The 20934-nt window shown below is 59.1% G+C and overlaps 4 protein-coding genes across 4 annotated transcripts; all 4 read right to left on the reverse strand.

Moving 5' to 3' along the window:
• Positions 1–7445: 7445 nt before the first annotated feature.
• Positions 7446–9913, reverse strand: LOC139266177 (proline-rich protein 2-like). The gene is made up of 2 exons (XM_070884011.1): positions 9707–9913; positions 7446–7886 (listed from the first exon to the last, which is right to left on the reverse strand). The coding sequence occupies exons 1-2, from the start codon at positions 9911–9913 to the stop codon at positions 7446–7448; spliced, it is 648 nt and encodes a 215-aa protein (XP_070740112.1).
• A 231-nt stretch (positions 9914–10144) lies between these two features.
• On the reverse strand, positions 10145–10513 carry LOC139266178 (uncharacterized). The gene has a single exon (XM_070884012.1). The coding sequence runs from the start codon at positions 10511–10513 to the stop codon at positions 10145–10147; it is 369 nt and encodes a 122-aa protein (XP_070740113.1).
• Positions 10514–11065: 552 nt separating this feature from the next.
• LOC139266179 (basic proline-rich protein-like) lies at positions 11066–12575 on the reverse strand. Its single transcript, XM_070884013.1, has 2 exons — positions 12364–12575; positions 11066–11558 (listed from the first exon to the last, which is right to left on the reverse strand). Exons 1-2 carry the CDS (start codon positions 12573–12575, stop codon positions 11066–11068), a joined length of 705 nt encoding a protein of 234 aa, XP_070740114.1.
• A 231-nt stretch (positions 12576–12806) lies between these two features.
• LOC139266180 (uncharacterized) lies at positions 12807–13175 on the reverse strand. The gene has a single exon (XM_070884014.1). The coding sequence runs from the start codon at positions 13173–13175 to the stop codon at positions 12807–12809; it is 369 nt and encodes a 122-aa protein (XP_070740115.1).
• Positions 13176–20934: the final 7759 nt, after the last annotated feature.

Here is a 20934-nt window from a genome sequence, read left to right on the forward strand (position 1 = left end):
TAGACACATTCTTCAGGTACAGAGTAGACACAGTGTTCAGGTACAGAGTAGACACATTGTTCAGGTAATGAGAAGACACATTGTTTAGGTACAGAGTGGAAACATTATTCAGATACAGAGAAGACACAATGTTCAGGTACAGAGTAGACACATTGTTCAGGTACAGAGTAGACACATTGTTCAGGTACAGAGTAGACACACTTTTCAGGTACAGAGTAAACACATTGTCCAGATATTAGATATCGGCAGTGTTCAAGTTCAGTGTAGACACAGTGTTCAGGTACAGAGTAGACACATTGTTCAGGTACAGAGTAGACACATTGTTCAGGTACAGAGTAGACACACTTTTCAGGTACAGAGTAGACACATTGTTCAGGTACAGAGTAGACACACTTTTCAGGTACAGAGTAAACACATTGTCCAGATATTAGATATCGGCAGTGTTCAAGTTCAGTGTAGACACAGTGTTCAGGTACAGAGTAGACACATTGTTCAGGTACAGAGTAGACACATTGTTCAGGTACAGAGCAGACACATTGTTCATGTACAGGGTCGACACAGTTTTCAGGTACTGAATAGGCACATTGTTCAGGTACAGAGTCGAAACATTGTTCAGGTACAGAGTAGACACAGTGTTCAGGTACAGAGTAGACACAGTGTCTATGTACAGAGTAGACACAGTGTTCAGGTACAGAGTAGACATATTGTTCAGGTACAGAGTAGAAACATTGTTCAGGTACTGAGTAGACACAGTGTTCAGGTACAGAGTAGACACAGTGTCTATGTACAGAGTAGACACAGTGTTCAGGTACAGAGTAGACATATTGTTCAGGTACAGAGTAGAAACATTGTTCAGGTACTGAGTAGACACAGTGTTCAGGTACAGAGTAGACACATTCTTCAGGTACAGAGTAGACACAGTGTTCAGGTACAGAGTAGACACAATCTTCAGGTACAGAGTAGACACAGTGTTCAGGTACAGAGTAGACACATTGTTCAGGTAATGAGAAGAGACATTGTTTAGGTACAGAGTGGACACATTGTTCGGGAACAAAGTAGACACATTGTTCAGGTACAGAGTAGACACATTGTTCAGGTACAGAGTAGACACATTGTTCAGGTACAGAGTAGACACATTGTTCAGGTACAGAGCCGACACAATGTTCGTGTACAGATTGGACTCATTATTCAGGTACAGAGTAGCCACAGTGTTCAGGTACAGAGTAGACACAATGTTCAGGGACAGAGTAGACACAGTGTCCAGGTACAGAGTAGACACATTGTTCAGGTACAGAGTAGACACATTGTTCAGGTACAGAGTAGACACATTGTTCAGATACAGAGTAGACACAATGTTCAGGTACAGAGTAGACACATTGTTCAGATACAGAGTAGACACAATGTTCAGGTACAGAGTAGACACAATGTTCAGGTACAGAGTAGAAACATTGTTCAGGTACAGAGTAGACACAATGTTCAGGTACAGAGTAGACACAATGTTCAGTACAGAGTAGAAACATTGTTCAGATACAGAGTAGACACAATGTTCAGGTACAGAGTAGACACATTGTTCAGGTACAGAGTAGACACAATGTTCAGGTACAGAGTAGACATATTGTTCAGGTACAGAGTAGACACATTGTTCAGGTACAGAGTAGACACATTGTTCAGATACAGAGTAGACACAATGTTCAGGTACAGAGTAGAAACATTGTTCAGGTACAGAGAAGACACAATGTTCGTGTACAGAGTGGACTCATTATTCAGGTACAGAGTAGACACAGTGTTCAGGTACAGAGTAGACACATTGTTCAGGTACAGAGTAGAAACAGTGTTCAGGTACAGAGTAGACACAATGTTCAGGTACAGAGTAGACACATTGTTCAGGTACAGAGTAGACACAATGTTCAGGTACAGAGTAGAAACAGTGTTCAGGTACAGAGTAGACACAATGTTCAGGTACAGAGTAGACACAATGTTCAGGTACAGAGTAGAAACATTGTTCATGTACAGGGTCGACACAGTGTTCAGGTACAGAGTAGACACATTGTTCAGGTACAGGGAAGACATATTGATCAGGTACACAGTAGATGCATTGTTCAGGTACAGAGGAGACACAATGTTCAGGTGCAGAGTAGTCACGATATTCAGGTACAGAGTCGGCACATTGTTCAGGTACAGAGTAGACACAATGTTCAGGTGCAGAGTCGACACATTGTTCAGGTGCAGAGTAGACACAGTATTCAGGTACAGAGTAGACACATTGTTCAGGTACAGAGTAGACACATTGTTCAGGTACAGAGCAGATACATTGTTCATGTACAGGGTCGACACAGTGTTCAGGTACAGAGTGGACACAGTGTTCAGCTACAGAGTCGAAACATTGTTCAGGTACAGAGAAGACACATTGTTCAGGTACAGAGTAGACACAGTGTTGAGGTACAGAGTAGACACAGTGTTTATGTACAGAGTAGACACAGTGTTCAGGTACAGAGTAGACACATTCTTCAGGTACAGAGTAGACACAGTGATCAGGTACAGAGTAGACACATTGTTCAGGTAATGAGAAGACACATTGTTTAGGTACAGAGTGGAAACATTGTTCAGATACAGAGTAGACACAATGTTCAGGTGCAGAGTAGACACATTGTTCAGGTACAGAGTAGACACATTGTTCAGGTACAGAGTAGACACATTGTTCAGGTACAGAGTAGACACACTTTTCAGGTACAGAGTAGACACACTTTTCAGGTACAGAGTAGACACACTTTTCAGGTACAGAGTAGACACACTTTTCAGGTACAGAGTAGACACATTGTTCAGGTACAGAGTAGACACAATGTTCAGATGCAGAGTAGTCACATTGTTCAGGTGCAGAGTCGACACATTGTTCGGGAACAAAGTAGACACATTGTTCAGGTACAGAGTAGACACATTGTTCGGGTACACAGTAGACACTTTGTTCAGGTACAGAGTAGACACATTGTTCGGGTACACAGTAGACACAATGTTCAGGTACAGAGTAGACACGTTGTTCGGGTACAAAGTAGACACAGTGTTCAAGTGCAGAGTATGCATGTTACGGAGAGTTTCCGGGCTGTGTGCAGGATGTGTAATGAGTGTGTACCGAGTGTGTACGGGGTGTGTACAGAGTGTGTACGGAGCGTGGACGGTGTGTGTACGAGGTGTGCATGGGGTCTGTTCTGGGTCTGTATGCAGCATGTAGCGGGTGTTTATGGAGCAAGTACGGGGCATGTAGTAGCGTGTACGGGGTCTGTGTGGAGCGTGTATGGAGCATGTAGAGAGTGTGTGCACAGTTTGTACGGTGTCTGTAAGAATATGTACGGAGTTTGTACGGGGTGTGTGCAGGGTGTGTACGGGGTCTGTACAGAGCATGTCCTGGGTGTGTACTGAGTGTGTCCGGGGTGTGTACGGGGTATGTACTGAGTGTGTACGGGGCGTGTACGGGGTCTGTACTGAGAGTTTACGGGTTGTGTACAGTGTCTGTACGGAGTGTGTACGGAGTGTATGCGGGGTCTTTACGGAGTGTATACGGGTTGTGTATGGGTGTGCACTGAGTGTGTACTGAGTGTGTACTGAGTGTGTATGGGGTGTGTATGGGGTGTATACGGGTTGTGTACGGAGTGTGCACTGAGTGTGTACTAAGTGTGTATGGGGTGTGTATGGGGTGTGTACGGGGTGTGTACGGAGTGTATACGGTGTGAGTACAGAGTGTGTAGGGAGTGTGTGTACGGAGTGTGTAGGGAGTTTGTATGGAGTGTGTACAGGGTGTGTATGAAGTGTGTACGGTGTGTGTACGAGGTGTGTACGGAGTGTGTAGGGTGTGTGTGTAGGGAGTGTGTATGGAGTGTATACGGAGTGTTTACGGAGTGTATACGGAGTGTGTACAGAGTGTGTACGGAGTGTGTATGGGGTGTGTTCAGAGTGTGTATGGTGTGTTTATGGTGTGTGTACGGGGTGTGTAGGGAGAGTTTAGGGAGTGTGTAGGGAGTGTGTAGGTAGTGTGTGTAGGAAGTGTGTCGGGAGTGTGTGGGAGTGTGTGTACGGAGTGTGTTGGGAGTGTGTGTACGGAGTGTGTCGGGAGTGTGTAGGGAGTGTGTAGGGGGTGTGTACGGAGTATGTCGGTAGTGTGTACGGGATGTGTAGGGAGTGTGTAGTGGGTGTGTACAGAGTGTGTAGGTAGTGTGTACGGGGTGTGTAGAGAGTGTGTACGGAGTGTGTAGGGAGAGTGTAGGGAGTGTGTACAGGGTGTGTACGGGGTGTGTACAGAGTGTGTAGGGAGTATGTCCGGGGTGTGTACGGAGTGTGTAGGGAGTGTGTACGGGGTGTATACGGGATGTGTGGGGAGTATGTACGGGGTGTGTGGGGAGTATGTACGGGGTGTGTAGGGAGTGTGTAGGGAGTGTGTAGGGAGTGTGTAGTGGGTGTGTACGGAGTGTGTAGGGGGTGTGTAGCGGGTGTGCAGGGAGTGTGTAGGGAGTGTGTACGGAGTGTGTAGGGAGAGTCTAGGGAGTGTGTACGGTGTGTGTACGGGGTGTGTACAGGGTGTGTACGGAGTGTGTAGGGAGTGTGTCGGGAGTGTGTAGGGAGTGTGTACGGAGTGTGTAGGGAGAGTCTAGGGAGTGTGTACGGTGTGTGTACGGGGTGTGTACGGGGTGTGTACGGAGTGTGTAGGGAGTATAAACGGGATTTATCCGTATCTTACCCATCAAATGTCCTCAAAACTCTTGCGCCTGAAAAAGCCAGTGCATAGCCAACTGTTACTGGCGTTAGTCTTAAAAACATACAAAAATATAATAATATAAAATTTTTAAAACACATATTTTTAAAAACCCTGCCCACTTTACATTTATTTTTAACCATAATTTTAAAATCTATTTAACAACTCGGAAACATTTTTTCCTCTAAGACTAACTTCAATTTTAATTATGTGAGGTGTGTTTTTTATTTTTTATGAGTGTGTTTGGGTTTTTCCCCATTAACAGCAATGAGAACTGGGAGATACGGAGTGCCCGTTGCTATTAATGGGAAAGTGTGGAATACTGTACCTGATTGGCTGAGCAGGGATCAATCCCCAGTGTGTGGACCCAGGGTCAGGGATCAATCCCCAGTGTGTAGACCCATGGTCAGGGATCTGACCCCAATGTGTGGACCCAGGGTCAAGGATCAATCCCCAGTGTGTGGACAGAGGGTCAGGGATCAAACCCCAGTGTGTAGACCCATGGTCAGGGATCTGACCCCAGTGTGTGGATCCAGGGTCAGGGATCAAACCCCAGTGTGTAGACCCAGGGTCAAGGATCAATCCCCAGTGTGTAGACCCATGGTCAGGGATCAAACCCCAGTGTGTAGACCCAGGGTCAGGGATCAAACCCCAGTGTGTAGACCCAGGGTCAAGGATCAATCCCCAGTGTGTAGACCCATGGTCAGGGATCAAACCCCAGTGTGTAGACCCAGGGTCAGGGATCAAACCCCAGTGTGTAGACCCAGGGTCAAGGATCAAACCCCAGTGTGTAGACCCAGGGTCAAGGATCAATCCCCAGTGTGTAGACCCATGGTCAGGGATCAAACCCCAGTGTGTAGACCCAGGGTCAGGGATCAAACCCCAGTGTGTAGACCCAGGGTCAAGGATCAAACACCAGTGTGTAGACCCAGGGTCAGGGATCAAACCCCAGTGTGTAGACCCATGGTCGGGGATCTGACCCCAGTGTGTGGATCCAGGGTCAGGGATCAAACCCCAGTGTGTAGACCCAGGGTCAAGGATCAATCCCCAGTGTGTAGACCCATGGTCAGGGATCAAACCCCAGTGTGTAGACCCAGGGTCAGGGATCAAACCCCAGTGTGTAGACCCAGGGTCAAGGATCAATCCCCAGTGTGTAGACCCATGGTCAGGGATCAAACCCCAGTGTGTAGACCCAGGGTCAGGGATCAAACCCCAGTGTGTAGACCCAGGGTCAAGGATCAATCCCCAGTGTGTAGACCCAGGGTCAGGGATCAAACCCCAGTGTGTAGACCCATGGTCAGGGATCTGACCCCAGTGTGTAGACCCATGGTCAGGGATCTGACCCCAGTGTGTGGATCCAGGGTCAGGGAACCTGGAGGACGGGAACGCGCTCTGCAGCGCGGGAAGAGAAGGCCTCCCCACCAGAATCCCACGCTCCTCCCGGACCACCAGGTAAATCCGTAGAAATGTTTCAGGTCGGAGGCAATTGCCCGCGGGAAACCCCCGAATGCAATTTCAGCCCCATTGTGTACAATTCTGGGCACCGCACTACAGGGAGGATGTCAAGGGCATGGAGAGGGTACGGAGGAGAGTTACGAGAATGGATCCAGGGATTAGGGACTTCAGTAATGTGGATAGATCGGAGAAGCCAGGGCTGTTCTCCATGGAGCAGAGAAGGTTAAGGGGGTGACTTAATAGAAGTGTTCAAAATCATGAACGGTTTTGATAGAGTAAATAAGGAGAAACCAATTCCAGTTCCAAAGGGTCGGTAACCAAAGAACACAGAATGAAGGTGATTGGCAAAAGAACCCGAGACAAAGTATTTTTAGGCAATGAGTTGTTGTGATCGGAAATACACTGTCTAAAAGGTCGGTGGAAGCAGATTCCATAATAACTTTCAAAAGATAATTGGAGCACTACTTGACGGAAAAAAAAATGACAGGGCTACGGGGAAAGAGCCGGGGGAGTGGGATTAATTAGATAGCTCTACCAAAGAGCGGGCACAGGCACGAGGGGCCGAGCGGCCTCCTGCGCTGTATCAGTCTCTGATCGTTGGGGGAGATTAACGGGTGAGTGGCTGGGATTGGGAGCAGGCAGAAATTCACACAGTGTCAGGAAGTCTGCTCCAACCCGCGACTTCTGGGTTTTACTGAGGGACAAGGGCTGGGAGACCAATCCAGTGCTCGGAGGTGGGTTGGCATTTTAAACCTATTACTGAGGCCTGAGGCCTACGCTTTGAACTGCAGTTCAGGATTTACTGTGGCCGGCCGGGGTTCCCGGGGCTCGGAGTTCCCGGGGCTCGGGGTTCCTGGGGCTCGGGGTTCCCGGGCTCGGGGTTCCCGGGGCTCGGGGTTCCTGGGGCTCGGCATTCCCGGGGCTCAGGGTTCCTGGGGCTCGGCGTTCCCGGGGGTTCCCGGGGCTCGGGGTTCTCGGGGCTCGGCGTTCCCGGGGCTTGGGGTTCCCGGGCTCGGGGTTCCCGGGCTCGGGGTTCCTGGGGCTCGGGGTTCCCGGGCTCGGGGTTCCCGGGGCTCGGGGTTCCCGGGGCTCGAGGTTCCCAGGGTCGGCGTTCCTGGGGCTCGGGGTTCCCTGGTCTCGGCGTTCTCGGGGCTCGGGGTTCCTGGGGCTCGGCGTTCCCAGGGCTCAGCGTTCCCGGGGCTCGGGGTTCCCAGGGCTCAGCGTTCCCGGGGCTCGGGGTTCCCAGGGCTCAGCGTTCCCGGGGCTCGGGGATCTCGGGGCTCGGCGTTCCCGGGGCTCGGGGTTCCCGGGCTCGGCGTTCCCGGGGCTCGGGGTTCCCAGGGCTCAGCGTTCCCGGGGCTCGGGGTTCCCGGGGCTCGGCGTTCCCGGGGCTCGGGGTTCCTGGGGCTCGGCGTTCCCGGGGCTCGGGGTTCCCGGGCTCGGGGTTCCCGGGGCTCGGGGTTCCTGGGGTTCGGCATTCCCGGGGCTCAGGGTTCCTGGGGCTCGGCGTTCCCGGGGGTTCCCGGGGCTCGGGGTTCCCGGGGCTCGGGGTTCCCGGGCTCGGGGTTCCCGGGGCTCGGGGTTCCTGGGGTTCGGCATTCCCGGGGCTCAGGGTTCCTGGGGCTCGGCGTTCCCGGGGGTTCCCGGGGCTCGGGGTTCCCGGGCTCGGGGTTCCCGGGGCTCGGGGTTCCTGGGGTTCGGCATTCCCGGGGCTCAGGGTTCCCGGGCTCGGCGTTCCCAGGGCTCGGGGTTCCCAGGGCTCAGCGTTCCCGGGGCTCGGGGTTCCCGGGGCTCGGGGTTCCCGGGGCTCGGGGTTCCCGGGGCTCGGCGTTCCCGGGGCTCGGGGTTCCCGGGGCTCGGGGTTCCCGGGGCTCGGGGTTCCCGGGGCTCGGGGTTCCCGGGGCTCGGCGTTCCCGGGGCTCGGGGTTCCCGGGGCTCGGGGTTCCCGGGGCTCGGCTTTCCCGGGGCTCGGCGTTCCCGGGGCTCGGGGTTCCCAGGGCTCGGGGTTCCTGGGGCTCGGGGTTCCCGGGGCTCGGGGTTCCCGGGGCTCGGGGTTCCTGGGGCTTGGGGTTCCCTGGTCTCGGGGTTCTCGGGGCTCGGGGTTCCCGGGGCTCGGCGTTCCCAGGGCTCAGCGTTCCCGGGGCTCGGCGTTCCCAGGGCTCAGCGTTCCCAGGGCTCGGGGTTCCCGGGGCTCAGCGTTCCTGGGGCTTGGCGTTCCCGGGGCTCGGGGTTCCCGGGGCTCGGGGTTCCCGGGGCTCGGGGTTCCCGGGGCTCAGCGTTCCTGGGGCTCGGCGTTCCCGGGCTCGGGGTTCCCGGGGGCTCGGGGTTCCCGGGCTCGGGGTTCCCAGTGCTCGGGGTTCCCGGGGCTCGGGGTTCCCGGGGCTCGGGGTTCTCGGGGCTCGGGGTTCCCGGGCTCGGGGTTCCCAGGGCTCGGGGTTCCCGGGGCTCGGGGTTCTCGGGGCTCGGGGTTCCCGGGCTCGGGGTTCCCGGGGCTCGGGGTTCTCGGGGCTCGGGGTTCCCGGGCTCGGGGTTCCCGGGCTCGGGGTTCCCGGGGCTCGGGGTTCTCGGGGCTCGGGGTTCCCGGGCTCGGGGTTCCCAGGGCTCGGGGTTCCCGGGCTCGGGGTTCCCGGGGCTCGGGGTTCTCGGGGCTCGGGGTTCCCGGGGCTCGGGGTTCCCGGGGCTCGGGGTTCCCGGGGGCTCGGGGTTCCCGGGGCTCAGCGTTCCCAGGGCTCGGGGTTCCCGGGGCTCGGGGTTCCCCGGGGCTCGGGGTTCCCGGGGCTCAGCGTTCCCAGGGCTCGGGGTTCCCGGGCTCGGGGTTCCCAGGGCTCGGGGTTCCCGGGGGCTCGGGGTTCCCAGTGCTCGGGGTTCCCGGGGCTCGGGGTTCCCGGGGCTCGGGGTTCTCGGGGCTCGGGGTTCTCGGGGCTCGGGGTTCCCGGGGCTCGGGGTTCCCGGGGCTCGGGGTTCTCGGGGCTCGGGGTTCCCGGGCTCGGGGTTCTCGGGGCTCGGGGTTCCCGGGGCTCGGGGTTCTCGGGGCTCGGGGTTCCCGGGGCTCGGGGTTCCCGGGGCTCGGGGTTCTCGGGGCTCGGGGTTCCCGGGCTCGGGGTTCCCGGGGCTCGGGGTTCTCGGTCCTCGGGGTTCCCGGGCTCGGGGTTCCCGGGCTCGGGGTTCCCGGGGCTCGGGGTTCTCGGGGCTCGGGGTTCCCGGGCTCGGGGTTCTCGGGGCTCGGGGTTCCCGGGGCTCGGGGTTCCCGGGCTCGGGGTTCCCAGGGCTCGGGGTTCCCGGGGCTCGGGGTTCCCAGGGCTCGGGGTTCCCGGGGCTCGGGGTTCTCGGGGCTCGGGGTTCCCGGGCTCGGGGTTCCCAGGGCTCGGGGTTCCCGGGGCTCGGGGTTCCCGGGGCTCGGGGTTCCCGGGCTCGGGGTTCCCGGGGCTCGGGGTTCCCGGGCTCGGCGTTCCCGGGGCTCGGGGTTCCCGGGGCTCGGGGTTCCCGGGCTCGGCGTTCCCGGGGCTCAGCGTTCCCGGGGCTCGGGGTTCCCGGGGCTCGGGTTTCCCGGGGCTCGGGGTTCCCGGGCTCGGCGTTCCCGGGGCTCAGCGTTCCCAGGGCTCGGGGTTCCCGGGGCTCGGCGTTCCCGGGGCTCGGGGTTCCCGGGGCTCGGGGTTCCAGGGCTCGGCGTTCCCGGGCTCGGCGTTCCCAGGGCTCAGCGTTCCCGGGGCTCGGCATTCCCGGGGCTCGGCATTCCCAGGGCTCAGCGTTCCCGGGGCTCGGCGTTCCCGGGGCTCGGCGTTCCCAGGGCTCAGCGTTCCCGGGGCTCAGCGGTCCCGGGGCTCAGCGTTCCCGGGGATCGGGGTTCCCGGGCTCGGGTTTCCCAGGGCTCAGCGTTCCTGGGGCTCAGGGTTCCCGGGGCTCGGGGTTCCCGGGGCTCGGGGTTCCCGGGGCTCGGGGTTCCCGGGCTCAGCATTCCTGGGGCTCGGCGTTCCCGGGGCTCGGGGTTCCCGGGGCTCGGGGTTCCCGGGGCTCGGGGTTCCCGGGCTCAGCGTTCCTGGGGCTTGGCGTTCCCGGGGCTCGGGGTTCCCGGGGCTTGGGGTTCCCGGGGCTCGGGGTTCCGGGCTCAGCATTCCTGGGGCTCAGCGTTCCCGGGGCTCGGGGTTCCCGGGGCTCGATGTTCCTGGGGCTCGGCGTTCCAGGGGCTCGGGGTTCCCGGGGATCGGCGTTCCAGGGGCTCGGGGTTCCCGGGCTCAGCGTTCCTGGGGCTTGGCGTTCCCGGGGCTCGGGGTTCCCGGGGCTCGGGGTTCCCGGGGCTCGGGGTTCCGGGCTCAGCATTCCTGGGGCTCAGCGTTCCCGGGGCTCGGGGTTCCCGGGGCTCGGGGTTCCCGGGGCTCGATGTTCCTGGGGCTCGGCGTTCCAGGGGCTCGGGGTTCCCGGGGATCGGCGTTCCAGGGGCTCGGGGTTCCCGGGGCTCGGGGTTCCCAGGGCTCAGCGTTCCCGGGGCTCGGGGTTCCCGGGCTCGGGGTTCCCAGTGCTCGGGGTTCCCGGGGCTCGGGGTTCCCAGTGCTCGGGGTTCCCGGGGCTCGCCGTTCCCGGGGCTCGGGGTTCCCAGTGCTCGGGGTTCCCGGGGCTCGCCGTTCCCGGGGCTCGGGGTTCCCGGGGCTCGGGGTTCCCGGGGCTCGGCGTTCCCGGGGCTCGGGGTTCCCGGGGCTCGCCGTTCTCGGGGCTCGGTGTTCCCAGGGCTCGGGGTTCCCAGGGCTCGGGGTTCCCAGGGCTCGGGATTCCCGGGGCTCGGGGTTCCCGGGGCTCGGGGTTCCCAGGGCTCAGGGTTCCCAGGGCTCGGGTTTCCCAGGGCTCAGGGTTCCCAGGGCTCGGCGTTCCCAGGGCTCAGCGTTCCCAGGGCTCGGGGTTCCCGGGGCTCGGGGTTCCCAGGGCTCGGCGTTCCCGGGGCTCGGGGTTCCCAGGGCTCGGCGTTCCCGGGGATCGGGGTTCCCAGGGCTCGGGGTTCCCGGGGCTCGGCGTTCCCGGGGCTCGGGGTTCCCGGGGCTCGGGGTTCCCGGGCTCGGGGTTCCAGGATCTCGGCGTTCCCAGGGCTCCGGGTTCCCAGGGCTCGGGGTTCCCGGGGCTCGGGGTTCCCGGGGCTCGGCGTTCCCAGGGCTCAGGGTTCCCAGGGCTCGGGGTTCCCGGGGCTCGGGGTTCCCGGGGCTCGGCGTTCCCACGGCTCAGGCTTCCCAGGGCTCGGCGTTCCCAGGGCTCAGCGTTCCCAGGGCTCGGGGTTCCCGCGGCTCGGGGTTCCCAGGGCTCGGCGTTCCCGGGGCTCAGGGTTCCCGGGGCTCGGGGTTCCCGGGGCTCGGGGTTCTCGGGGCTCGGGGTTCCCGGGCTCGGGGTTCCCAGGGCTCGGGGTTCCCGGGCTCGGGGTTCCCGGGGCTCGGGGTTCTCGGGGCTCGGGGTTCCCGGGCTCGGGGTTCCCAGGGCTCGGGGTTCCCGGGCTCGGGGTTCCCAGGGCTCGGGGTTCCCGGGGGCTCGGGGTTCCCAGTGCTCGGGGTTCCCGGGGCTCGGGGTTCCCGGGGCTCGGGGTTCTCGGGGCTCGGGGTTCTCGGGGCTCGGGGTTCCCGGGGCTCGGGGTTCCCGGGGCTCGGGGTTCTCGGGGCTCGGGGTTCCCGGGCTCGGGGTTCTCGGGGCTCGGGGTTCCCGGGGCTCGGGGTTCTCGGGGCTCGGGGTTCCCGGGGCTCGGGGTTCCCGGGGCTCGGGGTTCTCGGGGCTCGGGGTTCCCGGGCTCGGGGTTCCCGGGGCTCGGGGTTCTCGGTCCTCGGGGTTCCCGGGCTCGGGGTTCCCGGGCTCGGGGTTCCCGGGGCTCGGGGTTCTCGGGGCTCGGGGTTCCCGGGCTCGGGGTTCTCGGGGCTCGGGGTTCCCGGGGCTCGGGGTTCCCGGGCTCGGGGTTCCCAGGGCTCGGGGTTCCCGGGGCTCGGGGTTCCCAGGGCTCGGGGTTCCCGGGGCTCGGGGTTCTCGGGGCTCGGGGTTCCCGGGCTCGGGGTTCCCAGGGCTCGGGGTTCCCGGGGCTCGGGGTTCCCGGGGCTCGGGGTTCCCGGGCTCGGGGTTCCCGGGGCTCGGGGTTCCCGGGCTCGGCATTCCCGGGGCTCGGGGTTCCCGGGGCTCGGGGTTCCCGGGCTCGGCGTTCCCGGGGCTCAGCGTTCCCGGGGCTCGGGGTTCCCGGGGCTCGGGGTTCCCGGGGCTCGGGGTTCCCGGGCTCGGCGTTCCCGGGGCTCAGCGTTCCCAGGGCTCGGGGTTCCCGGGGCTCGGCGTTCCCGGGGCTCGGGGTTCCCGGGGCTCGGGGTTCCAGGGCTCGGCGTTCCCGGGCTCGGCGTTCCCAGGGCTCAGCGTTCCCGGGGCTCGGCATTCCCGGGGCTCGGCATTCCCAGGGCTCAGCGTTCCCGGGGCTCGGCGTTCCCGGGGCTCGGCGTTCCCAGGGCTCAGCGTTCCCGGGGCTCAGCGTTCCCGGGGCTCAGCGTTCCCGGGGCTCGGGGTTCCCGGGCTCGGGTTTCCCAGGGCTCAGCGTTCCTGGGGCTCAGGGTTCCCGGGGCTCGGGGTTCCCGGGGCTCGGGGTTCCCGGGGCTCGGGGTTCCCGGGCTCAGCATTCCTGGGGCTCGGCGTTCCCGGGGCTCGGGGTTCCCGGGGCTCGGGGTTCCCGGGGCTCGGGGTTCCCGGGCTCAGCGTTCCTGGGGCTTGGCGTTCCCGGGGCTCGGGGTTCCCGGGGCTCGGGGTTCCCGGGGCTCGGGGTTCCGGGCTCAGCATTCCTGGGGCTCAGCGTTCCCGGGGCTCGGGGTTCCCGGGGCTCGATGTTCCTGGGGCTCGGCGTTCCAGGGGCTCGGGGTTCCCGGGGATCGGCGTTCCAGGGGCTCGGGGTTCCCGGGCTCAGCGTTCCTGGGGCTTGGCGTTCCCGGGGCTCGGGGTTCCCGGGGCTCGGGGTTCCCGGGGCTCGGGGTTCCGGGCTCAGCATTCCTGGGGCTCAGCGTTCCCGGGGCTCGGGGTTCCCGGGGCTCGGGGTTCCCGGGGCTCGATGTTCCTGGGGCTCGGCGTTCCAGGGGCTCGGGGTTCCCGGGGATCGGCGTTCCAGGGGCTCGGGGTTCCCGGGGCTCGGGGTTCCCAGGGCTCAGCGTTCCCGGGGCTCGGGGTTCCCGGGCTCGGGGTTCCCAGTGCTCGGGGTTCCCGGGGCTCGGGGTTCCCAGTGCTCGGGGTTCCCGGGGCTCGCCGTTCCCGGGGCTCGGGGTTCCCAGTGCTCGGGGTTCCCGGGGCTCGCCGTTCCCGGGGCTCGGGGTTCCCGGGGCTCGGGGTTCCCGGGGCTCGGCGTTCCCGGGGCTCGGGGTTCCCGGGGCTCGCCGTTCTCGGGGCTCGGGGTTCCCAGGGCTCGGGGTTCCCAGGGCTCGGGATTCCCGGGGCTCGGGGTTCTCGGGGCTCGGGATTCCCGGGGCTCGGCGTTCCCGGGGCTCGGGGTTCCCGGGGCTCGGCTATCCCAGGGCTCAGGGTTCCCAGGGCTCGGGTTTCCCAGGGCTCAGGGTTCCCAGGGCTCGGCGTTCCCAGGGCTCAGCGTTCCCAGGGCTCGGGGTTCCCGGGGCTCGGGGTTCCCAGGGCTCGGCGTTCCCGGGGCTCGGGGTTCCCAGGGCTCTGCGTTCCCGGGGATCGGGGTTCCCAGGGCTCGGGGTTCCCGGGGCTCGGCGTTCCCGGGGCTCGGGGTTCCCGGGGCTCGGGGTTCCCGGGGCTCGGGGTTCCCGGGCTCGGGGTTCCAGGATCTCGGCGTTCCCAGGGCTCCGGGTTCCCAGGGCTCGGGGTTCCCGGGGCTCGGGGTTCCCGGGGCTCGGCGTTCCCAGGGCTCAGGGTTCCCAGGGCTCGGGGTTCCCGGGGCTCGGGGTTCCCGGGGCTCGGCGTTCCCACGGCTCAGGGTTCCCAGGGCTCGGCGTTCCCAGGGCTCAGCGTTCCCAGGGCTCGGGGTTCCCGCGGCTCGGGGTTCCCAGGGCTCGGCGTTCCCGGGGCTCAGGGTTCCCAGGGCTCGGCGTTCCCGGGGCTCGGGGTTCCCAGGGCTCGGGGTTCCCGGGGCTCGGCATTCCCGGGGCTCGGGGTTCCCGGGGCTCGGCGTTCCCAGGGCTCTTGGTTCCCGGGCTTGGGGTTCCCAGGGTTTGCCGTTCCAAGGCTCAGGGTTCCCGGGGCTCGGGGTTCCCGGGGCTCGCCGTTCCCGGCAGCTGCATCGAGCCGGGAACAGGCTTAGGGAACAATCCTTGCGGGCCAGGAGGAGCAGGTCTGCGTCCTACTGACCCCCAGAGCTCCCCCACCATCATAACCCTCCCCACCCCATACATATCCCAAAACAAGAGTAGACCCCCAGTGTGTGGATCCAGGGTCAGGGATCAACCGCTAATGTATGGATCCAGGGTCAGTGATCAATCCCCAGTGTGTGGATCCAGGGTCAGGGATCAATCCCCAGTGTGTGGATCCAGGGTCAGGGATCAATCCCCAGTGTGTGGACCCAGGGCCAGGGATCAAACCTGTAAGAGAAATTTGGCATTAGGGGTATCAGCGGGACAAGTGTTAAAGTGCTGGTTCCTGCATAAGGAGGTAAAGGCTTTTCTTTTCACGCCTTGTATCTCTTCTCACGCCTTGTATCTCTTCTCACGCCTTGTACATTTCAGCTCCAAGGCTCCAGAAGGTACTGTTATGGGTTGGGATACCAGATAGTATTCCAACATGGAATGTCAATAGGAGAGAACCTAAACAGACCGCTGATAAGGCGGTGAGAAGAGACCAGAGAGAGACTTCATGGCACCAAAGGAAATGTATAACAAATCCCAACATAATGATACCATTCTGGGAACGGTCTAAGATGGTCACGAGATCATGGCCTGTCAGTCAGAGCTCATGACCTGTCAATCTGGAATAGTACTGATAAGGTAGTCCAATTAGAGAAGTAGCGCTGATAAGGTCGACCAATTAGAGATCTAGGGAGGTCTTGTCCGGGAACAGAGGGGTTTTTGAAATGTATAAAAGTTGTATGATTGTGCTGTTCGGGGAGCATCCCCACTCACAGGCGGCTGTGATGCGGGTTGTTCCCGGACGTTCGTAATAAAGATCGTTATACTTTGCCATCCGTCTCTGTCTGCTAACTTCGAGTATTGCTACGTGGGCCGGGGCGAGCGTCGACCCTCTATATCAGTGGGCCCGCTCGTGGGAAAAGAAGCCTTCCCTCTCTCCCCCAATATTTGGTGCTGCGAGCAGGGTACGGACTTCCCGAACGGAACAATGACCCAGCTGTTGGGGTGAGTATGTTTTAATTTACCACCTTCAAGTTAGAGCTGTGGCATTGTAAACCGCAAGGGAAGGACATCCGTACAAAAGAACCATGTAGTGAGTCCCAGAGGGACGGAGACGGAGGACAAGGACGATCTAAGGGTGAAAGGGGGTCAAAAGGTGCATTTAAAAACACGCGCGTGGAGGTAGCACGGCAGTGCGAGGGTACGACGCAAGGGAAGATCTAGAGGGAGAGGGAGGTCTATTGACCCGAAGCGGTACGAGCGCACAGTGCTGGGACGGGAGAACGGCAGTGCGAGGGTACGACGCAAGGGAAGATATAGAGGGAGGTCTATTGATCCGAAGCAGTACGAGCGCACGGTGCTGGGACGGGAGAGAGAGGAATAGAGACAACGTCCCTGAGCAGTGACGGGATATATTGACCCAAAGCGTGTATGGCGCAAGGGAAGACATAAATGGCGACCTGCATACCTGACACGAATTTAAGGGAGTACCCACGACCCTCATAGCCCGAAGAAGATGGGTAACTTGGCAAGTAAAGGAACAAATGGAACTGGTGAGGGAATGGGGACCCAGGCCATTAAACAAGGGAAAAGGGGAGAGGGTAACCAGGGACCCGGAGGGTCTCTATTAGAATTACTAAGTAACAAATATGCAACCTTAATGGAAGGGATGAAGCGGAGAGGGTGGCAGCCCACGGATGCCCCCGATAGGCAGAAAAAATGGTGGGATAGTCAGACCAAAAACAAGGTTAGAATGACCCAGGCAATTATCCTCACCTGCTACCGGGAACTAGTAATGTTGAGCTGATTCAGAAATTAAACACGAAAATAGCAACCTTAGAAAGGGGCGTAAAGGAGAACGGTAAGCCCCTACAGTGTGCACCAGCAATATCCAACCCAAAGGCAGCCCCAATAGCAGCTCCACTGTACCCCTCCCTGGAGGAAATATCAGTAGGAGAGCCTCCAGATGGTGGAACGCAGAGCCCCCGGCATATAATGAATACATACAGGCAACTCCCCTGCACACGGACAGCAACCCGCTCACGTCACTATACAAGAAGTTCCCCTCACCCCGCATGAGAGACAGACACTATTAAAGGATCTACCCACACCCAAACCCAATAGCAGAAATACAGAGTTCTGGCAAAAGGTTGAGGAAATGTTCGATGCGCATAACTTAACCTTAGGTGACATACACAGTTTGGTAAAGGCCAAAACCGGTAGTGTAAATTGGCAGAGGGCTACCCTAGGTGTGTAAGATGGTGGCTGGATGACGATAGGGAACCGGACCAAGCCACAGCGGTTGCTAGACCTAAAACACGGGATGGATGGATGTTGGGGATCTATAAGAACTAACTGGAGCAGAATATTAAAGATAACCCAGAAGCCAAACGAAACTGCAGGCAAGTATGGGGAGCAGAAATGGCTCGAGTACAAGGACCACTCCGGTGTAAATGAACCCGAGAAAGATGACGAGGCATTTCTAGAAATGTTTAAGGATGGGCTGGGGGAGGCGCATCAAAAGGTAATTAAACTAGGATTTAAGATAGGGGATGACTATGATGAGATCTTAGAGTGGCACAGAATGTAGAGGAGCTAAAGGCTGAGCAGAAGAAGAAAGTGTCAAAGATGGTGGCAACAGCATTAGCAACAGAAGGAAAGGAAGGGGATGGGGACCTCCGCGCTGCCCCCTTGACATGTTACACGTGCCATCAGGGCGGACACACTAGCAAAGAATGCCCACGAAAGGATGCCAGAAAGGGGACGTTTAGGTGCTATAATTTCAAAAAACCGGGACACATGGCAAGAAACTGGCGAACACAGAAAGGGGGGGAGGCGGGGAAGGGCCCCCAGCAAACCGGGAAACAAACTGGGATGCCCATTACCCGCGAGGAACTGGTGGAGATCCTCCAACAAAAGGTATTGCCCCTGCCAGAGCCACCCACAAATGAAGAGCTCCTTAACCTGCTCAAACTGGCTAGTGGTGGCCGCTCGGGGTTACCGGCCCCCGAAGGAAGGTTGGAACGGCCAATGCTAGATTCCCGTATGTTTATTAGTGCGGTGTTAGGGGGCCGGCAGTGCAATATGCTAGTAGACACGGGAGCGTCGGTATCCATAACCAACCTAGACCTCCCCCTTACCCCGACCACGGTCAATATTCAGGGAATAGGGGGGGGATTTAAAAAAGCAACATTGAGTGAAGTAGTACTTCTAGAGATACAGGGCATAATGATACCCACCCAATTCTGGTGCTGCCCTAACCCAGAAGGCACCATACTAGGGATAGACACTTTGAGGGAAGTAGGGGCACTTATAGACCCCAGGCGGAAACGGATTGTATGGGGAGGGAAACATCAAACCGAACAGAAGTTCGATTGTCCGGGACATCCGCAACAGCGAGTGGCAAGGATAGTCCCAATACAGCCCGAATGGGAAACGAAGGGAGTGTGGGGCAGTGTCTGCCGACTATACTCGATACTGTGGGCACAGCACAAACAGGATTGTGGGCTGGCCCGGATGAACCCGGTCAATGTTACCGGGCTGGAGCATAAGGCCCATAAACAATACCCCTTAAAACCCGAGGCTGATGCAGCAGTCCACCAAATAGCCCAAGAGTTAGAAGCGCAAGGGGTGGTGAAGCCAGTAACAGCCACCACTAATTCACCGGTGTGGCCTGTGAAGAAACCCGACGGGACTTATAGGTTCACCGTTGATTATACCGCCCTAAACAAAGTCACCCCACGGGAATACCAGATTGTGGCGAGTGTTCAACGGCCTGAACCCAGAACATAAAATCTTCACGGTACTTGACATAGCAAACGGGTTCTGGGCCATACCTCTAGAGGAGGAGTCACAGAAGAAGTTTGCCTTCACTATAAAGGGGAGACAATATACGTGGACAAGGGTGCCCCAGGGGTTTCACAATAGCCCGGGAATATTTCACCGGGCATTGTCAGGGATCTTGGAACCCCTGGATGTAGGGGAAGGAAGCACTGTACTACAGTAAGTGGACGATATTCTTATCGCCTCAGGTACTGAGGCACAACACCTGATGGCCCTAACTACAGTACTAGGGGCCTTACAGCGCTCGGGGTTGAAGGCTAACCCTAGGAAAGCCCAGGTCGGAAGAAGGGAGGTTACATACTTGGGATACGTAGTATCCCAAGGGAACAGGCAGATGCCCGCTGATAGGAAGGAGGCTATTAGAACTATGCCTAGACCAGGGACAGTGAGAGGGGTTCAACAGATATTGGGGCTATTTAATTATTGCCGGAACTTTATCCCAGAAATGGCCCAGCTGATACAGGATCTAGTGAAAGGAGGTAAACCCTCCCAGGAGCCTGTAGACTGGGGCCGCCCCCAGGAGGCGGCATTCACACAGCTTAAACACGCCCTTATGAGCGCACCCGCCTTGGGGTTGCCGGATCAGAATAGGCCCTTCCACCTGTATATGTACAATAGTGAGACCCACTACAATGCAGTGTTAACCCAGGAACACGGGGATAGACAAAGGCCTGTCGCATACTGCTCCACGAAACAAGGAGCAGTGGCCGTGGGCCTGTCTCGATGTGTCGCAGCCCTTGATTGTGCGGCATGGGCCGTGAGGGTTAGCGAGCCTATCATAATGACCGGACAGATTATCCTGCATACACCGCATACCCTTGTGGAACTGCTTAACACTGGGAGACTAAGGACGATATCCGACGCACGACGCGCCAATTGGGAAGCAATGCTTTTGCCCCCAAATGGCGCCTTGACTATCATAAAGGATAGCGGGAATAATCCCGCAGGCTGGATAATCACTGAATGCAAGGAGCACCAGTGTGACCCCACGGGGAGCGAGGAAGAAGGGAGCCAGATTAGGGAAACCCCGCTCGAAAGGGCAGATATGGATCTTTATGTAGATGGATCCCGTCGATATGTAAACGGAACCCCCCGGACAGGGTGGGCAGTCGTGGACAGCAATGGGCAAGACAGGGGAAAGGGTGCCCTAGAGGGAAATCTATCGGCTCAGATAGTGGAATTGGTAGCCCTTACCAAGGCACTGAAACTAGCAGCAGGAAAAAGGGTCAACATATACACTGATAGCCGGTACACCTTCAGAGTGGTGCACGATTACATGACTGCTTGGAGGAGGCGGGGATACGTGACTTCGGGAGGGGGACCCATTAGGCATGAAGAGATAGTCAAGGGATTGGTAGAAGCTTCCCTCCTCCCTCAGGAATGTGCAGTAATAAAAATTAAAGCGCACTCAAAAATCACAGACAGGCACCAGCAGGGAAATGCCTGGGCAGACGAAGCTGCCAGACAGGCAGCTGAAGCAGACAGGACCCCGATTGGCTCATGTGTCACCCAAACAGAAGAAATAAACATACTCAAGGTACAGGGAGAATCCACCCCGCAAGAAATAAAAGGATGGGAACAGAACGGAGCAAGAAAGGGGGCGGATGGAGTGTGGAGGAGGAATGACAACGTGGTGGTTCCGGAATGTCTCCGACAGAATCTATTGGGTCTCTACCATGGGCACACCCACACCGGTAGGATCGGTATGATAAACTCCACGTCACGATGTTGGTGGTGGGAAGGAACGGGGAGAGACATAGAAAACTATTGTAGGAGGTGTATAACCTGCGCAAAATACAACCCGGGAAAAAGGATAAAGGTCCGACTGGGACACCAATCTCGCCCAAAGGGACCCTGGGAAGCCCTACAAATAGATTTTACCGGGCCACTGCCCAGCCAGAGGGGAAAAATGTACTGCCTGGTAGTAATAGATCAATTTACAAAGTGGGTAGAAGCCTTTGCTACCAGGAATTGCACCGCCGATACAGTGGCTAAAATCCTGGCTGGGGAAATAATACCCAGGTGGGGGATGTCACTGCAGTTGGACTCCGATCAAGGTACACATTTTACAGGGAAAGTCATGAAACAAGCCTGTGCCCTGCTAGGGATTAAACAAAAATTCCACATCCCGTACCATCCGGAATCGTCCGGATTCGTAGAGCGGGTGAATAGGATCCTAGAAACTGCATGTGTTTTTGTAAATATGAATGCAGCTTGGTTGCTCAAGGTGGGGGGGGGGGACACTACAAACAGCCAGAGTTTAACCCCCGCCCTGCTCTCACCAACCCTCTCCCCAGAAAGGAAATGCAGACCTCAAGTCAATAAGGGAACTCTGGGTGCAGTGAGTCAGTAGCAGTCGGGATGAGGGGTTGGAGTTTGCACCCTCTCCTATTGTCAGCCACTGAGAGCGAAGGAAGCTCCTCTCCAGGCTCTCACTCTCTCGCTGGTAGAGAGAAATTACCATTTCAGAAGACTTGCTTTTACTTCCACGAATCCTAATGACATTAAGAGCCACCCCGAACCGAACCACCGGACTGACCCCCTTTGAGCTAATGACAGGCAGAGCTATGAGATTGCCAGAAGTATTAGTATCTGGGAGTGAGGACGTGGGAC

This window comes from Pristiophorus japonicus, chromosome 6 (assembly GCF_044704955.1).
Source record: "Pristiophorus japonicus isolate sPriJap1 chromosome 6, sPriJap1.hap1, whole genome shotgun sequence".
NCBI classification, from domain to species: Eukaryota; Metazoa; Chordata; class Chondrichthyes; family Pristiophoridae; genus Pristiophorus; species Pristiophorus japonicus.

What these genes read in the sequence shown, in the direction of transcription:
- LOC139266177 (XM_070884011.1), bottom strand. Translation starts at nt 9,913, where the DNA reads ATGCCGAGCCCCGGGAACGCTGAGCCCTGGGAACGCCGAGCCCGGGAA. An exon ending in GAACCCCGAGCCCCGGGAAC is followed by an intron (nt 7,887 to 9,706) that starts GCTGAGCCCCGG and finishes GCCGAACCCCAG; the next exon opens with GAACCCCGAGCCCCGGGAAC.
- LOC139266179 (XM_070884013.1), bottom strand. Translation starts at nt 12,575, where the DNA reads ATGCCGAGCCCCGGGAACGCTGAGCCCTGGGAACGCCGAGCCCGGGAA. An exon ending in CCGAGCCCCGGGAACGCTGA is followed by an intron (nt 11,559 to 12,363) that starts GCCCCGGGAACG and finishes GGGAACCCCGAG; the next exon opens with CCCGGGAACCCCGAGCCCCG.
- LOC139266178 (XM_070884012.1), bottom strand. Translation starts at nt 10,513, where the DNA reads ATGCTGAGCCCGGAACCCCGAGCCCCGGGAACCCCGAGCCCCGGGAAC.
- LOC139266180 (XM_070884014.1), bottom strand. Translation starts at nt 13,175, where the DNA reads ATGCTGAGCCCGGAACCCCGAGCCCCGGGAACCCCGAGCCCCGGGAAC.